The sequence below is a fragment of the Schistocerca gregaria genome, chromosome 6 (genome assembly GCF_023897955.1).
Source record: "Schistocerca gregaria isolate iqSchGreg1 chromosome 6, iqSchGreg1.2, whole genome shotgun sequence".
Lineage (NCBI taxonomy): Eukaryota > Metazoa > Arthropoda > Insecta > Orthoptera > Acrididae > Schistocerca > Schistocerca gregaria.
Window position 1 is genome coordinate 524469416 of NC_064925.1, and position 19109 is coordinate 524488524.

At 38.8% G+C, this 19109-nt stretch overlaps 1 protein-coding gene across 6 annotated transcripts in view; it reads right to left on the minus strand.

The window, feature by feature from the left end:
- The window catches only part of LOC126278524 (anillin-like), a 137588-nt gene that overhangs the window by 77113 nt on the left and 41366 nt on the right, over positions 1-19109 (minus strand). For all 6 annotated transcript variants that reach the window (XM_049978697.1, XM_049978698.1, XM_049978695.1 and 3 more), the window contains one exon: positions 1428-1574. In XM_049978697.1, the coding sequence (XP_049834654.1) occupies positions 1428-1574 (147 nt within the window). The remainder of the gene's footprint in view (positions 1-1427; positions 1575-19109) is intronic.

Below are 19109 nucleotides of genomic sequence, written 5' to 3' on the forward strand. Positions count from 1 at the left end.
AGGCCAGATCAGTCAATCATCCAGACTGTTGCCCCTGCAACTACTGAGAAGGCTGCTGCCCCTCTTCAGGAACCACATGTTTGTCTGGCCTCTCAACAGATACCCCTCCGTTGTGGTTGCACCTACGGTACGGCCATCTGTATCGCTGAGGCACGCAAGCCTCCCCACCAACGGCAAGGTCCATGGTTCATGGGGGGCCAAATTATTGGTGGTTTGGCCAGAAAGTGTCACCACTTCTTTCGCAAAGCTGGTCGCAGGTGATGCTCCAAAAACGAACAGTAATACTGTGCACTGACGGTCTGCTGTGGAGGAACGTAATGCATTAGGATAAAACAATCACAGTCATACACGTGAATCACCCCAACTTTAGACCGCTCCATTCACACCATCAACAGAACAGGCTCTGCTAACAGTATACTACTCCTTCCAAATCTACACAACACTGGTGACTACTTTGAAGGACAGTAACAGGTACAAACATGCAACTCTTTTCTATTGGTTGTGTATAAACAGTTGCCACTATTTCAGTTCCAATCCTTGTACATGCCGATATGGAATTTAGACTTAACTTTGATCTGTGAGCACAGTGTTCTCCAACTGTTTTGATTTATTACTTCTTACATAATGTTTTCGCTAACCACTATCAGATATTTACTTATTAACTGTGTAGTTGCTTTCACCACTTTACAAATTAATGTGTGTTTACAAGAGACAATGAATTCTCAACAGTTAAACTATAAACCATTGCAGCCGCAGTATGCTACTTAATATTGTCACACCTATGTTCAACCTAGTAATCATCTGTATCTCTGTTTAAAACTTCAGAAACGAATTTATTACTTATTTCTATTTAAAAAGTGCACAATAAGTAGTTGAAGACGACAATATATTACCCCTCAAAAAGGCAACAACCGCCATTGTTTTCAACCCCCCACCCCACCTGCGAGTGTAAATATTATTGCTATTTCTTCCACTCACAGCAATATAAGCTGTGCTATTAGGACAGAATCTCTTAATTTGACACAAAAGTCTCAATTTGGACACTAGAAGTTAATTATCTCTTTTCTTGATTTTTTTTGGTCAAATCAATAAACGGGGTAAGTCTAGAAAAGGCTTGATGTTCACTTTTCTCTCAGATATCATATACAAATAAAACAGTTTGTAATTCTTATTAATAATACTTCGCTTAAAATAAAACTACATTCAGGGTTACATCACACTGGGCAAATATGATATATTGCAGCAATTTGATTAACAATGTGTTTGGAACCAGTAATGGCTACGAACGATTAAATTACTTGAAAGTTTCTTCAATTTAACAGTTTTTAAGTATTTCACAACTTATCGGATTGCTTTTATGTTTTGACATGAACAAAACAAAGATTTTTTTTTCCAGCAAGAAATGTCACATTTATCTGAATCCATACCTGAGGAGAAAGGCTGTGCTCTCTTGTTCTTTTTGGTGGTGTTGGACCCTCCGAGTCTGATGAGTCTCCAAGAGCTTCATCGAGGAAATCATCTATTTCCTTCAAAGCATCCGTTTCAGATTGTGACAAGTCACTTTCGGACTCCTCCTAAAACCAAAATTTCTTTTGACAGCAGACAGGTACTATATATTTGAAATCCTTTTTTCCCCATATCAATATGACTACATGCAAACAAATCTGGAAATGCACAGGGTCATTCTGAAGTCTTGAGAAAGTAACGCAAATACTCAAGTTTTCCAAATAAATTTTCAAAGAATTCTCCAAGTTATGAAACAGTACATTTCCTAAAAGAATGTTATGAAGATCTGATAATGTGGGTTTCCAGCATATGTTATTTATTTATTTATTTATTTATTTAAGGTGATGGCGATAGCAACAATGTAGAATAAGAGGTCCTTTACATTGTGGATTACATTCATTGGAACTTTTATGGAAATTTATAATTTATTAGTTTCCATCATACTTTTTTTTTTTTTTTTTGCATCTAGTTCTGAAACCCTGTGTACATTTTTAAGCCATTACCTACATTAGAGAGTACAAAATTAGTAAAAACATAAAATACAAAGTGTTTAGGAATGTTTCTTACGAACACAGTTACTTACGGGAAGTCAAAATATACCAATGGATAATTTGTTTCACTTTTCATAATACAATGAAGTTATGTGAAACCACGTTTAGGACATAATGTGAGTGTGAAACAATATATATCTGGGATTCCCAGCCCACACTTTTTTCCTCTCTCTCCGAGCACAAAGGTGGTTGTTGGGGAACAGGACCCATCCAGGTTCACTATTGGCCACTTCTAGATTCGTTTGAAAACCTTAAGGCACACTCCACCCTTTTGGTGTTTCATATTTACAGATAATGACTATATTCAGTAGCAGTGAAAAAAGCATACACCATTCTTTGTTCACAGACTATGTTCCTTCCACTTTGATTAGACCAACTTTCTGTGGAGGGCAACCGCAACTCAGAGACATTGTAAATAACAATAAAAAACCTCTCAACACTCAGTTTGAATGGTTGCCGAGTTCTGAGTGTTTTTTATTGATATTACTTTGATTTGGTTTGATGCAGTTATCCGTTACTATAGCTAGCCACCCAGTCTTTATTTCAGCATAATTGCTGCAACGAACGACACCGAACCTTATAAAACTATATTCACATCTGCCTTTGTGATTCTTGTTTCCACTAAAGGTACCTTCACAGTGAAACCCAACTCCAACAAACTCGACTGACAACTGTTTTCAACTTCAAGTTTGACTATGTTTTCAACTGCTGCCAACAGCTGTTTGGAGTCGCGAATCTGAACAACTAGTTGAGGGAAGTTTTGTCTCGAGTTCGTAGTTTATGGTCAGTGAGCAAAAACACGGCAGAGTTGTCCGACTCGTGCATGCGCATATGTCGCACTGTCTGCTGTGTTTCTTTCGACAATGGCAATTCACGAGTCGTCAGCAGATCAAACAATTCAGCTTTTGTTAGAAACTGAAATGAGGGAACCTCTGTAGCATCCTTCTGATTCCGATAAAGACAGATGTAAAAGGAAAGATTTGTTGAAAGAAGTTTCAGATAAAATTGGTGTACCACTTGTGGAGTGTGGAAGGAAATGGATAAACATGAAAAAACAGTACAATCGTGAGCACTGTAAAATGGTCAAAACTAAAAGTGGGTCTGGGACAACTGAGATCTACATTCTGAGAAAGGGTATTTTACAAACATACGAAGTATTTGGAAGGCGTGAACAAGGTAGGGAGACAAATATTTACAATCATAAGTAAAATGTCGTTCACTAGTGTAACTGAAGCTGCAAGATTTTTGGTCAGAAATTTTGTAATTACAACTGTATTTTTGCTGCAAATTTATTTATTTCTCTTGTCATACCATTTTGTCAACATCTGATACAAAGTAGTTTCCAAATTAATGGCTTACATTGGTAATAAGTAAAGCTATAAGGGTTATGTTCGGAAGTTTTTGACTACCACTACATTTGTCTTTTCTTTCGGTATTTAACTATTCATATTTCTCTTGCCATTTCATTTTACCAACATCCGATACAAAGTAGATTGCAAATTCATCCTGTATGCTCATTGTGGTTCTTCCTGCGTTGCCTCTCTTTCTTTGAAAACATTTATTTAGCGGAGGTACCCTTCAACTGCCATCCCAAAACCCTGCCTGTTTCTGGATCTTCCACATCAAAACTGCCAGGTGGTGAGTAAACTATGGCACTTTCTTTAATTCGCCTAAGAAAACTGTGAAAAGACACAGTTGCACAGCCGTTCTAAGACACCAAAAAACTGCTTACAATATTAAAAAAAATTCTCCACAATTCTTCTAGTGTGAGATATTCGGTAATTAAACATTCTTTCCTGGCTGCCTCTCTCTTACCATCCTGCGTATGGTTTCATCTTGTACTCTGAAAGAGCAAAAGCATCAACGCCCACCATAACAAATGGCAAATCTTCACAGTCAGAATCCATTTCCATTTTTCTGTAACAAAAAATAAAAACCCAAATGTGTGTTTTCAACAGTTGCAAGTTTGCCACACTAACAACAGTTGCAAGTTTGCCACACTAACAACAGTTGCAAGTTTGCCACACTAACAACAGTTGCAAGTTTGCCACACTAACAACAGTCGCAAGTTTGGCAAACTAACAACAGTCGCAAGTTTGGCAAACTAACAACAGTTTTATGTTCTTGTTTGTTGGAGTTGGTTTTTGATGTGAATGTACCTTAATCTTCAACTACAGTTCAACTATAGCAGTAACAATATACTAGGAGTAAACTGATCACGTATCTGTTGAAAATGGCCTGGCCGTCCTGCCTGAGGCCTTGAACCACAGCTGGCAGGCCACACTGTTGAATTGCTCGTTATAGTATGGCAGCGGTCACACAACATGCGGCTCTGATGCACCGGCAACTGGCCAGCCGCTCCGGCCGCCACCAGGTTGTCACAGATTACAGATTCGCCACAAGCCGGCACTTGCCTCTGTTGGTGCATTCGACTGCTCTGTTGTCACACTGGAAGCAGCGGCGAGAGGCAGTTTTTGTCTTACAGCTTGTAGTGCAAGCGTCATGGACACAGAAAGACTTATAGAGGAGGTGACAGAAAACAACTTTTTGTATGATACATGTGATCCTGATTACAAGAACATTCTGAAGAAGGCTGAAGCTTGGAGGGATATAGCTGCTAAACTGGATCAAAATGGTAAAATATTTTTGCAAAAATTTAAGTTCCACAGAAGCAAAAATGTAGCAAAGTATATTAGTAAGTACTGGATTCATCTCGTGTATATTACAACTTACAGCATCTGCAAGTATGTAAGCAACAACGCCATCAAAATGGAAAACTACACATAGAAAGTGGAAAGAGAAAAGAACCGTCACCTTTGTTAAAATCGGTCTTGATGTAAGGTAATTGTGTTCCATTTAAACGAAAATTCATTGTCCCTCCCCATGTCATATATTTTGAGGTCGTGTGTTATTCCCATGCTTGTTTTTAATGCTAACAACACAAGATGCTATTCCACGCAACTCTTTCATAATACAAATTAAAGTAATATTTCTGATATTATGACAAATATATTTCACATAATTTTGCCAATGATCTAAAATGTTTTTGTTTGCTTAACATTTACAGTCACTGAAGTATTTACCCACTTAGTTTTGTATGGATAACACAGAAATTGGATATTGTATGTAGCTTCACAGAGGTGTCGCTTGGTTATTTTTCCTTTAAAGGTATTGTGTTACTCAAATGTGATATTGTAGTAACAACGAAACTGCCCTTTATTGAAAATGCGACATCTTGCGTGGCAGTTAATTGCGTTATGAGATACTACAGTGTATGTCTCCTTAGCTATGACAGGCTCAGCTTGTTAAGGGTTCACATTGATCACACAATATCTTATATAGTTCAATATTTTAATACCCATTTCTTTTACTGCCATGAAATGGTAGAATGTTCTACTTCAGGTGTAAATTCTACCACACTGGTTTTATCAACTTGCCAGTTTTGTGTGTGTGTGTGTGTGTGTGTGTGTGTGTGTGTGTGTGTGTGTGTGTGTGTGTGTGTGTAGGTGGGGGGGATCTTTGATGACAAAGAAATTACTTACTGGCTAGAATAATTGAAAAATGTCACAGGACGAATACTCAATACTAGAGGACCACATACGGGAAGAGAATTTCATATTTGAATGGGAATAGTAGCATATCATAAGACGCATTTTCATATCCCATTAACATTAGAGATATCTTTGAATGTGATTATTTCCACTTCAGACATCTGTCCCAATCATGATTCTCCAAGAATACATTACTGGTACATTTTTACATTTGCAGCCGAGACCTTAAAAACAAAGTGGAGGAACTTGAGAGCTGCCTACGTCAAACACAAGAAGATGGTAAAAGGTACCACTAGCCAGAGCTTGAAACAGTACAGACCATGGCCATGGAGTGAACACACAAGGTTCACGGACTGTGCTGTGCAAGCACAACCCACATCAAATATTCAAACAATGGAAAATCCAGGATGGAATGTAACAATACCAAAGAAGGAAAGTTGCTACTCACCATATAGCAGAGATGCTGGGTCGCGACAGGCACAACAAAAAGATTCACACACTTATAGCTTTCGGCCAATAAGGCCTTTGTCAGCAGTGCGTACACATGCACACGCACACATGCACACAGACGCACGCAACTTGCACACACATCTGCAGTCCCAGAGAGCTGAAACTACACTGCAAGCAGCAGCATCAGTGCATGATGGGAGTGGTGACCGGTTGGGGGTAAGGTGGAAGTTGGGGCCAGGAGGGGGAGGGATAGTATGGTGGGAGTGGCAGACAGTGAAGTTTTGCAGTTTACACGGAGGGCAGGAAAGAAGTTGCGGAGGGGGTAGGGGGTAAGTAGCAGAAAGGAGACAAATAAAAAGAAATTAAAAGACTGGGTGTGGCAATGAAATGACAGCTGTGTAATGCTGGAATGAGAACAGGGAGGAGGCTGGATGGGTGAGAACAGTGAATAAAGGAGGTTGAGGCCAGGAAGGTTATGGGAATGTAGGATGCATTGAACTGAATTGAATTGGATGAAATTTTATTGTCGTTTAGCTATTACAGCAATTGAAAAAGTCAAGTTACATGTATACAAGTTATACAGCAAATATACACAAAGATCAATATGACACTATTGGTTTTCAATAAAATACAATATTTAAAATCAAGTAATATGAAAACATTGCATCATAAATTAGTCAGTTAAAGAAATCAAGCTGTACTCTCCAAACCGTTACCACTATTGTATTTTACAGTCATAAAATTCCTGAAGTGAGTAGCAAGGATTTGCAGCTAACCAACTGAATAATATGTCTTTAAATAAATCTAATGGAGCTTCTACCCATTCTAGTGGCAGTTTGTTAAACATCTTCATACCCACCACTTCGTAGCTGTTCAGTGACTTAGATAATCTGTTGTACGGTACGTCAAGATGACTACTATTTCTGATTCCATGAGAGTGTACATCTCTTCTATGCTGATATTATGATAAGTTGCTCTTTATATGCAGTAGGGCAGTGTAAATATACAAGTTTATAACAGTTAATATTTTTAAGTTGATAAACAGTGGTTTGCAGTGGGCCAGTTTATCACTGTTTGTGATAATTCGAATTACTTTAGAAGAAAGTACCAAATTGTCCTGAAGGTGTGAGCTATTGCCCCATATTAAAAGACCATAAGATACTTTGAAGGGGGGGGGGGGGGAAAGAAAAGAAAAAAGGGCAGGAGCAAAGTAGGACGATCTTACAATGGCCGCAGGTATGTGGTTTTTTTTAATTACTTAACAAAAACACCACTCTAGACAGCCTTGCACTAATGTATTTAGTATGTGGCTCCCAAGTCAATTTACTATCTATAACTATACCTAAGAACTTAATACTATCCATGAAGTCTGCTACTGGCAGATCTCTTAAACTAAATACAATCTTTTGAGTTTTACTCTCATTAAGCAGGAACCCGTTAGCTAGAAACCAGGCTGATGCTTGTGATATTGTGTCATTTGCCACAGTTTGGGGCATATCCACGTCAGACCTGATATTGAAAAATGTTGTATCATCTGCATAGAGAATGGAGTGAGTATTTATGTAAGATGGTAGATCATTTGTCATTAGTATAAATAGCAGAGGTCCTAATACTGAGCCTTGTGGCACACCACACTGTTTACCAATACAAACAATTTGTTTACAGTTGCTGACAAAAGATTCGATGTTGTCAACTTCACTTTTTGTGATTCCATAATAAACTAGTTTGTTGAGGAGAGAAATATGCTCCACACAATCGAAGGCTTTGCGAAGTTCACAAAAGGTAGCCCGAGCAAAATTTTTTCCTTCATAAGCATTAAGCACTTTTTTAATCAGGGAGTCAATGGCAAGGATTGTGGATTTGCCCTTCCTAAAGCCAAATTGTACTGCAGTAATAATGTTATGACATGTCACACAACTGGGAGTTGATGATGGATTCCAAAACTTTAGATAAAATAGGTGTCAGAGATATTGGGTGATAGCTAGTGGGGCAGTTTTTGTCTCCTTTCTTGTACATGGGCACTACCGTGGATAATTTTAATACATCTGGGAATACTCCTTCAATTAGACATATGTTTATACATTTAGTAAGAGGATATACTATGTGCCCAATTACCTTTTTAAACAAATTACACAAAATTCCATGTATCTCTTCACTATCAGAGGGTCTAAAATTATTTACAATAGTTGAAACAACATATTGTGTAACCTCCGTTAAAATGAATCTGTCTTTCAGGGTATAGTTAATGAGATCAGCTACAGTTTCTTGCGGCCCCCCAATGCTTTCCCTAATTTGGTTAATAGATTTTATACAGCAGTTATTAAATTCATCTGCTGATATTTCTACCTCAGCTTTCTGCTTGCTTTTGGCCACTGAATTTATTATAGTCCATGCTGTAATCTTCATGCTTTCAATAATACGTTTATAATATAATTTGTAAATAAAATTTGAGGTAATCAAATTTATGTCCATATTGTGTAGCTTATCTTCTGTTGAAATAATCAGCAAAATGATCGCGAACTTTAATTGCAGCAATAGGTGACCTTCGATTAGTTGATCCAATATCTACGAATGCACGTATTGGTTTGCACACTTCTTCACTTTTAGAAGGTGGGTATTTTTTGTAATTACTTGAGATAATGTGACTGTGCAAAGCTGCTTTAACAATATGTTCTGCAGTTTCAACATCAGTTTCTACGGCTCTTAAAAATACACGCCATTTCATTGGCAACATACCAAAGGCATTTTCCACTAAACGACCTGATCGGCCGAGCCAGCCATTGAATTGCTTCTTCTTTCAGGTTGTATACGTGGGACAAGGAAAAAAAATTCCCAGATTTCTCCCGCATTTCCAGGTTAAAAATACACTTTCTCCCGGGTGGAAATATAGTTTTTTCCCTTTTAATTGACAGTATATATTCTCTTGGAACTGTATAACTTATCAATCCTTTGAATGGTTATGGTTTTATATATGGGCGTAGAATTTTCCGGTGCTTTAGAAGACGAAACTCAGGGAGGGGGGGAGGGGGGGGGGGGGGGGAACCTTTTGGAAAGATGTTTGATGTGCAGTAACATGTACGCTGCATATTTTTGTTTTACAAAAGTATAAATTCCAATTCCACCAAACACTGCATGTTACTTTCCGAAGCATTGAAATCGAGCTTGTGATCTACATCTACATATATACTCTACAAGCCACCCAACGGTGTGTGGCAGAGGGCAGTTTACGTGCCACTGTCGTTACCTCCCTTTCCGGTTCCAGTTGCTTATGGTTCGCGGGAAGAACGGCTGCGGGAAAGCCTCCATGCACGCTTGAATCTGTCTAATTTTACATTCGTGATCTCCTCAGGAGGTATAATTAGGGGGAAGCAATATATTAGATACCTCATCCAGAAACGCACCCTCTCGAAACCTGGACAGCAGGCTACACCGTGATGCAGAGCGCCTCTCTTGCAGAGTCTGCCACTCGAGTTTGCTAAACATCTCCGTAACGCTTACCAAATAACCCTGTGACAAAACGCGCCGCTCTTCTTTGGATCTTCTCTATCTCCTCTGTCAACCCAACCTGGCATGGATCCCACACTGATGAGCAATACTCAAGCATAGGTCGAATGAGTGTTTTGTAAGCCACGCCCTTTGTTGATTGACTGCATTTCCTAAGGAATCTCCCAATGAATCTCAACCTGGTACCCACCTTACTAACAATTACTTTTATATGATCATTCCACTTCAAACCGTTCCGCACGCATACTCCCATATATTTTACAGAAGTAACTGCTACCAGTGTTTGTTCCCCTATCATATAATCATACGATAAAGGATCCTTCTTTCTATGTATTCGCAATATATTACATTTGTCAATGTTAAGGGTCAGTTGCCACTCCCTGCAACAAGTGCCTATCCGCTGCAGATCTTCCTGCGTTTCGCTACAATTTTCTAATGCTGCAACTTCTCTGTATACTACAGCATCGTCCGCGAAAAGCCGCATGGCACTTCCGACACTATCTACTAGGTCATTTATATATATTGCGAAAATCAATGGTCCCATAACACTCCCCTGAGGCACACCAGAGGTTACTTTAACGTCTGTAGACATCTCTCCATTGATAACAACATGCTGTGTTCTGTTTGCTAAAAACTCTTCAATCCAGCTACACAGCTGGTCTGATATTCTGTAGGCTCTTACTTTGTTTATCAGGCGACAGTGCGGAACTGTATCGAACACCTTCCGGAAGTCAAGGAAAATAGCATCTACCTGGGAGCCTGTATCTAATATTTTCTGGGTCTCACGAACAAATAAAGCGAGTTGGGTCTCACACGATCGCTGTTTCTGGAATCCATGTTGATTCCTACAGATTAGATTCTGGGTTTCCAGAAACGACATGATACGCGAGCAAAAAACATGTTCTAAAATTCTATAACAGATTGACGTCAGAGATATAGGTCTATAGTTTTGCACATCTGCTTGACGGCCCTTCTTGAAGATTGGGATTACCTGTGCTCTATTCCAATCATTTGGAACCTTCCGTTCCTCTAGAGACTTGGGGTACACGGCTGTTAGAAGGATAGGAGGAGGGGGTGGGGGGGGGTTGCTTTTCTATTCCTTGGACACTTATTTCGTTGCCAGATATTTTTTCGTTTGTGCGAGGATTTAGAGAAGGCACTGCAGTCCGGTCTTCCTCTATGAAACAGCTTTGGAAAGAGGTGTTTAGCATTTCAGCTTTACGCGTGTCATCCTCTGTTTCAATGCCATCATCATCCCGGAGTGTCTGGATATGCTGTTTCGAGCCACTTACTGATTTAACGTAAGACCAGAACTTCCAAGGATTTTCTGTCAAGCCGGTACATAGAATTTTACTTTCGAATTCACTGTACGCTTCACGGCATAGCCATCCTTACGGTAACTTTGACATTGTTTAACTTTGAGAGGTTTTGGCTGCATTTAAACTTGCAGTGAAGCTGTCTTTGCTTTCGCCGTAGTTTCCTAACTTTGTTGTTGAACCACAGTGGGTTTTTCCCGTCCCTCACAGTTTTACTCGGCACGTACCTGTCTAAAACACATTTTACGACTGCCTTGAACTTTTTCCATTAACACTCAACATTGTCAGTGTCGGAACAGAAACTTTCGTTTTGATCTGTTAGGTAGTCTGAAATTGTCTCTTATTACTCTTGCTAAACAGATAAACCTTCCTCCCTTTTTTTTATATTCCTATTTTTTATATTCCTATTCCTATTTTTTTATATCCATATTCCAGGGATGCTGCAACGGCCTTATGATCACCGATTCCCTGTTCTGCACTTACAGAGTCGAACAGTTCGGGTCTGTTTGTTATCAGCAGGTCCAAGATGTTATCGGTTCTATGTTTAATTGCTCGAGGTAATTTTCGGATAGTGCACTCAGTATAATGTCACAGGATGCTCTGTCCCTACCACCCGTCCTAAACATCTGAGTGTCCCAGTCTATAGCTGGTAAATTGAAATCTCCACGTAAGACTATAACATGTTGAGAAAATTTATGTGAAATGTATTCCAGATTTTCTCTCAGTTGTTCTAATGCTGCTGAGTCGGGAGGTCGGTAAAAAGGAGCCAATTATTAACCTAGCTGAGTGTAACCTTCACCCATAATAATTCACAGGAACTATCCACTTCTACTTCACTACAGGATAAACTACTAACAGTGACAAACATGTGTATTTGTAAGCCAGTCATAGCTCATGTCACATGATCTCGCCAGCCGATGTCAGCGGATATTCACAGTTTCGGACACATGGTGTACTCAGGCAATAGCAATATCACTGTTAAGTACCGCAAACACACTAGCACGAAAAGTTAATGGTTTAAATTAATTTATATAATGTTGCTACAAGAAAAACAAAGCTTTCACATATAATATTGGTCTTTTATGCACGTTTTACATTTTAAGATATATCACACAAATGGGCCAGTAAATTTTTTAGTAACAACATAAATGTGTGATGATCTTTGCTATAAATTCTTCTACATGGCTCGTCATCAAAGAGCTGATTTTTAAACGAGTCCCAGATTCTCAGTGAAGTAGGCATGGAACTGATATTAAGCTTTTCAATGTGGTTTCGGGATGTAAATTTCCTTGGGTACCAGTACTTCATTATATCATGTCTGGTTCTTTGTTATGGCAAAATGCCATAAGTGCTAGAAATACATTGAACAGTTGAAACTAGCCTATAGTTTGAAATTAAACCCTTTGTTTCAAATATGTTGCCTCAGCAGAAAAGATTAATAAAAGAAAATTTCTTCAGCAGACCGATAAAAATAACTTCATTGTTCTGTATGGCAATGTTTGACTGTCAGAAAGGTGAAAATAAAATAAAATCTGAAACTAATAACATGTTTTAGCCTTTTGTAATTATGTGAATGTATTTTAATTCACATGATAGCTTCCGACCAAAGAAATCAATTTTGTTTTCATTTGACGTGAATGTAGTAGACAAAGAGCAAACAGCAAAATCACTAAATGTAAACACGGGTCACGTGGAGACTACCTGCTTTCCTATTGCAACTCAGACTGCATGTTCATTTTGTAGCGCACATCTTTCTGAAGAGTCTGATACATAAAACATACATGACTGAGGAATTGTAAGACATGTTATTTGATCCTAAGTGTGCCAAAGTGCAGCACCACACCTCTTCACACAGCTTTCTTCTATCGCTTGTCACTATTTCGGTCTGTTAATTGAAACGCGTATATTTTGTACTGGATGCCATCAAACTATATTCAGGACAGTGGAAATTAAAATGTCCTATGGTGCCTCTCCTGCTTCCAGTCAGCCAGTTTGACATACTGCCCCTTCTTTTTCTTTTAATAAAAAAACCCTCTTCAGAAAATTTGCACTCTTTATTCCCTATTAACTGACTACTTGCTACTTCGTGTGACAAAATTAAGTAAAGGATACATAAAACCATTGAAAAAAAGAGACAAGCAAGACAGTACACATTTCTTCAATCCTTACCTCCTAGAATTTTTCTCTCTCTAATCTTGCTAGAGCTTTACATGGCATGCTTTCCTTTCTACAAAAGGATCTGTTACCTCAACAAAGTTCGACAAATGTTTTGCTACATGAAAATTCGAAATGTTGCTGTCTAATACTGAAGAGCGGTAATTACAAATAAGCCCAAGACTGGTGTGGTTTCTCGACCTGATTGCCTGTATTTTGCCACTGTCTGCGAGATAAAACAAAATAGGCCTTTATAATACTGCAGCAATTTTAACACACGCCAAATAAACGAGACTGTTTGGACAGAAATTGTCATTTTTATAACACGGCAGAATATCATTCACAAACTACCAATATCAAAAGCCTATTAGGCCTACTACAAGCAAAAAGCTTTACATTAGGAAATAGTTTTACACTTCATTAATATGCTCCAGTTTCTCAAGCATATCGAAAAGTAGGAGTGCAAAATTTTTATATAAATTTGGAATCGTCAGATTCTTCCATAACTTAAGTGATGTCACCGTTTCTTCTCCTTCCTCGTTCTAACAAACAATGTTGTCATCATTAATTCTGTATCTATTCCTGCCAATGTCAAAGCTTATTCGCCAGTTAAATTCACTAACTCTGCCACAATCACCAGTTTAGTTACCCCTACGATTATTCTCCAGTTAGGCGTTATTACGTGTTTGTACAACGCGTTTTCCGCGCTACTTCCAGAATAGAGCTTAAAGCGGCTGCTAGCCGGATACTGTACAACTGGCCCTTGCTAGTATATCGATTTGGCCAAAAATTTTCTGTCAAAATTTCATTTTCTTGGATACACCGAGAAGATAATACATACTTTTTCTTACATGTTATTTCTGTTAGTCGTTTATTTGCACTCTGGTAGTCTGAATCTATGGATTTCGCTGGTAATCGTAACAACGCTCATCATTCGCAAACCCAATCAACCACATAATCAGACAGTGGTTGGCTTTCTTTCATTCGGCTATACTCTTGCTCAGCTCGTATAGCCCCTTTTGTCTGTAGGAAAGTTTATTTCTAGATGTGACAAGGATTCCACTGACAGATACATCACGTACACTATGCACACATTCACAAATCCACTTATGATTAATTCAACTTAGAATGTGTTCAACAATGTTCAAAAACCGACAGACACATTTCAAAGTCATACGAATAATCGATAGACCAACGTGCGCTGGATGCTAGGCGCTTTGTAAAACAAGTTTTTTTTCTTCAAAAACAAACCCCCCCCCCCCCCCCCCCACACACACACACAACACACTCCTACATCCAGGGCTGCAGTGCAATCTGGCAGCTTGGGCACGCCAGTAAAAATTTTCCTGGTGGCACCTAACTGCCCCCCCCCCCCCTTTTTTTGCTGCGACTGCTTACTCAGTCAACAACCACGTTTCTGTAGCCACAAACAGAAGAAGATACTGCGCATGTGCATGACCCCACTCATAAATGCTTGTATGAGCACTGTGTTTAGTTGCTGTATTTGGCGCATTTCCTTTGCAATTTCAGTTTTATTTCAGTTTTTTCTCTCGTTCATGTTTTATTGCTGCAGTATTATTCTGCAGTAGCAGGATACAGTAATATCCTTTGTTAGAGTATTGGTTCTTACCAGTCAAAATTACAAAAATTGAACTGAGAACAAAAACAATGAAAAATTCCGAGAATTCCAAAAAATTCCAGGGTTTTTCCCGGTTTCCTTCCGGATGAAAAAATTCCTGGGTTTTTCCCAGATCTCCCAGTCGTAGACACCCTGTTCTTTGCATTGTTGATTGCTGTAGGTTTTGGATATGGTCTCAGTAAATATGTCTGAAGTGCAAAACCTTTACCACTAATGAAAACACGAGGAACAGGGATGTCCATACCCGGTAAGTGACTTTGGAGGTAGAATACTTTTGCCCTCGATATACTCTTGATAGGAAGTTGAATTCTCAAAAATTTAATGTCCATAACTTCCAATATGAACTGCTGTAAACTTGTAGTATGGATCAACGATCGCCAGGAGAACTAGAACTAGCAAAAAGAATTGATTATAACAGTAGAACTGGGATCCACTACCCTTCGGGCATTTTAACCTGATATGCTTTCCGTCTATGCTTCCACGATAGTTCGGAAACCCCCAAAGTTCCAGAAATCCTCCTCCAGATTTCTTCCACATCTCTGTTGGAGTAGGTAAATACTTGGGCCGTAGAACAGTCCTTATTGTCTGGCGCACTTCTTTCACAATTTCTGAGACTGTTGAACGTCCTTACATAAAAGAAAAAGCAAGGGTCTGGTGACTGTCGCCTGTAGCCAAGAATCAGGAAAAGATTAAAATAAATTATGGCAATAGAACGAATAGATAAGTTAACAACCAAAACTATGTTTGTTTAAATTCAATGACAATGTTCTAAATACAATGAAACAAAACAATCTATTAGTAACAAGTTCTCTCTAGCGTGACATACAGAACTAGATGTTACTATCGTTTGCTGCATTCGTAAACACTACAGATAAATTTATCACTCCATTTGTGGCTATATTGTGAGACAGCAATTTCTTCTGCTGAACCTTTCATATGATACAGCAAAACTGTAATGGAATAATTAATATGACTTCTGTATGAAGCACAAAGAGGCCACAAATGGTAAAACTTACCTCAAGCAAATGACTAGTCTTTGCCTTGTATCAATTGGCTTCCTCAAGTTCATTGTGCACTTCTTGGTGCCCCCTTTTATGAGGAGATGCAGTTCTTCGAAACATTCTCGCAAGATATGAAAATATTTGAAGAACCTATCTTCGTCGGACTCTAGTTCAATACACAGACGATGGTATTCTCCTAAGCTTTCTCTCCTGCTGTTAATGTCGTGCACCCCACATCCCCTCTTCTTGGTGCCATTTTGTATCGCTAATGCAAGGAGAGGTTCTGACACACACACACACACACACACACACACAAAGATAATGTGTCCCGCATCAAGCTCCCAAATCATCTAACGCCAAGGCAATCGCGCTACGCATGCAATCTTAATAATGGGGTTCAGTCCCTTCCACAGTGTAACAGCTGACGCAGCAACAGTCGCTGCAGCAGGCCAGCTGTTGCCTGTGTGGCATCCCTGGCCGCTGACGGGCCTGGCTACCCGCTGCGCTGTCCGTCACAGCGGCAGGCCGGATTCTGTCTGGCCAGGCCTTTAGAAGGCTGTATCGTGCAGTGGTACCTTTCAGACCTGAAGACGCAAATGTAAGATCTCGGAGACAGGTATTAACTCAATTCTGTTCTGTGATGTTCTTCCATCACACCCCTAACAAACAAAATTCCCTTCTCAGTAGTTCTTTGAAAGTGCCCAGTGAAACTTTCAATATCAAAGGAATTTATTTCCTGCCTCATTTGACTGAAACAACTAAGACTGGACATGGTAGGAAGAGAAATTTCATATACCAAAACAATCACTAAACAGATCACTGAACAGACCCACTTCAAATCACTAAAAAATCACATGGAAAGCATTAAAATGGTATTTTTCATTAATTTTAATAGTAAACACAATGTTAAAATCACAATCTGTTAGAGTCTCAAAACTTTCGGACTGATCTGTGCACTTATTTGTTTATATTGGGCAGGCTCTGCAGCTCTCATGCTCGAAGTGCAGTGCCAGCACAAATTAGTCACAATGTCATTATTCAAATACATATGCTTACTTTAAGCCTAGTTTACACAATGACACTAGGTTGCAGGCAACTGCGCTACCGGCCACGCGCGTTTGCGCAACTCATTGGTGAAACTAAACACTTTAGGCGTGTTCCAACTTTGGCGACACTAGTTGCACGAGTTTTGAGGTTACGTGTGTTCGTAGAGGGTAAACAAACTGAAATATGAAATGGGGAACAGAGAATAATGTTCGCTTTTTGGATACCTATGCTTTACATAGGTGTTTGTGTGATTTCAGTGATGCTGATTACAAAAGTAAGCATTATACTGCTGCCGCTGAGACTATCATGTGCGATCATGACATAGATGGTTTGACAATATCTGAGATGCAGGGCAAAGTTTATTGGGTTAGGAACACATATACAACTGAATTAAGAAAAATACAAGCAAGTGTAATTCTAGCTGTGGCAATGCTCTCATCTACAAGACTAAAATCCCATCGTTCGAGTTGGCCAACACTTTGTTAAGGAATATTGTTGACAGAGGGAAGGCTATACGAATTCAAGAAGCTGCATTCTTTATTCAATATTCGTCTATTTAAAACGTCGCTGCAGTGCTCACCATTCACACGTTAGAATTTTGAAATATATCCACTGTAGAGATTTATCTTCAAGAGAGTAGTTTGCAAACCATTCCCTTCTAAATGTGGCCTGATTTGAATAATTATTGTTGCTAACACGAATCTAAACACATTTCTTATTTTTTCTTATGCAGCAATTTTACGCAACAAGCTTTAACTCCATCACAACTCTTGTGACATGCAGCTGCCAAAACTTCCATTTCAGACACGACTCAGGGACCCACAAAATGACGAAACAGTAGTGTATACTGCTGTTGCCATGTCTACAGTCATATACGAAACCACTTGAGTGCAACTCATTCCAAACGAGTGGCACAACCCAATGTCATTGTGTAAATTAGGCTTTATAGTCCTGAAGGAAGATTCATCCAGAAGCTAGCTACAATCACTCTCATTTACATGCCAAATAACGACTCTGTGCTCCAATTATTCAGCGAGTTTCTATCTTTACTCTTTAAATTATTTGTTCAGTAAAATATAGTCTTGCACGGAAAAAGATTTCATTTACACAATTTGTGATTATTATTGAACAATGCACAAAGGAAAATAAAGTTATGTCACTGCGATGTAATACCAGAATTGAAAGATGCGACAGACAGCTAGGTGAGGGCCAGTAGATATTAGTACCTTGAAAGTGCTGTATACAGGGTGTATACATGGACAAGGAAAAGAAATTCCCGGATCTCCCGGTAAAAACACATTTTCTCCCGGGTGAAAATACACTTTTTCCGTGTTACGTGACAGTATACTTTCTCTCGGAACTGTAAAACTTACCCTTTGAATGGACATGGTTTTATAAAGCAGCGTAGAACTTCCTGGTGCTTTAGAAAACAAAACTCAGGGGGAAAATACACGTTTTAGAAAGATCTTTGACATGCAGCAACATGTACACTGTATATTTTCATGTTACGAAAGTATAAATTCGAATTCGACCAACAGGAAAAGTTAATGGTTTAAATTAATATACATAGTGTTGCTATAAGAAAAGAAAAGCTTTCACATATAATATTTGTCTCGAAGATTAATAAGCTACTAGACAAGCTAAGCTTTCACATATAAGGTTGATCTGTTTAGCACATGTTACACTTTAAGTTACATCACACAAATAAGAGAGAAAAATTTTGAATACCAACATAAATCTCTGATCTTCTGGGCTCGAAATTCTTGTAAATGGCTCGTCATCAAAGAGTTGATTTTTAAAAGAGAGCAAACTCTCTGTGATTTAAGCAATTCATCGTACATTCTCTCACTTAGTTCATCTTGGGTAATAGGCAAATTTACTTTGAAAATAACGCTTTTCGAACAACAATTCGCAATATTTATCCGCCACCTGTTAGAAATATAGATTCATTTCAGCAGTTGGCAGAGAGCCCCAGATAAGAGCCGTCACCACGCTTGCGCAGCTACGGTGACGTAGGAGGCCTGTATGTTCGTACATGTAAAACATTAAAAGATCTTACATTATTTCATAAAAGAAACAAGACATCAGAGGATACTCCAAGAGCATCTGAGTTTCGTGAACCGTATAAAATGCATAGTTCGCCTTACAGTGCTCATTCATATGTCCAGATTCCTAATGACGTAGGCCTCTACCTGACATGAAGCTTTTCAGTGTGGTTTTCGGGACGTAAATTTTCTTGGAGTACCAGTACTGTATTCTCATGTTTGGTTCTTTATTATAGCATAATGCCATACATGCTAGAAGATGAAAATGTGCACTTGAAATGAAGTAAATAGTTGAAACGAAGCAATATTGTAGAATTAAACAGTTCGTTCCAAATAAATTGAGCG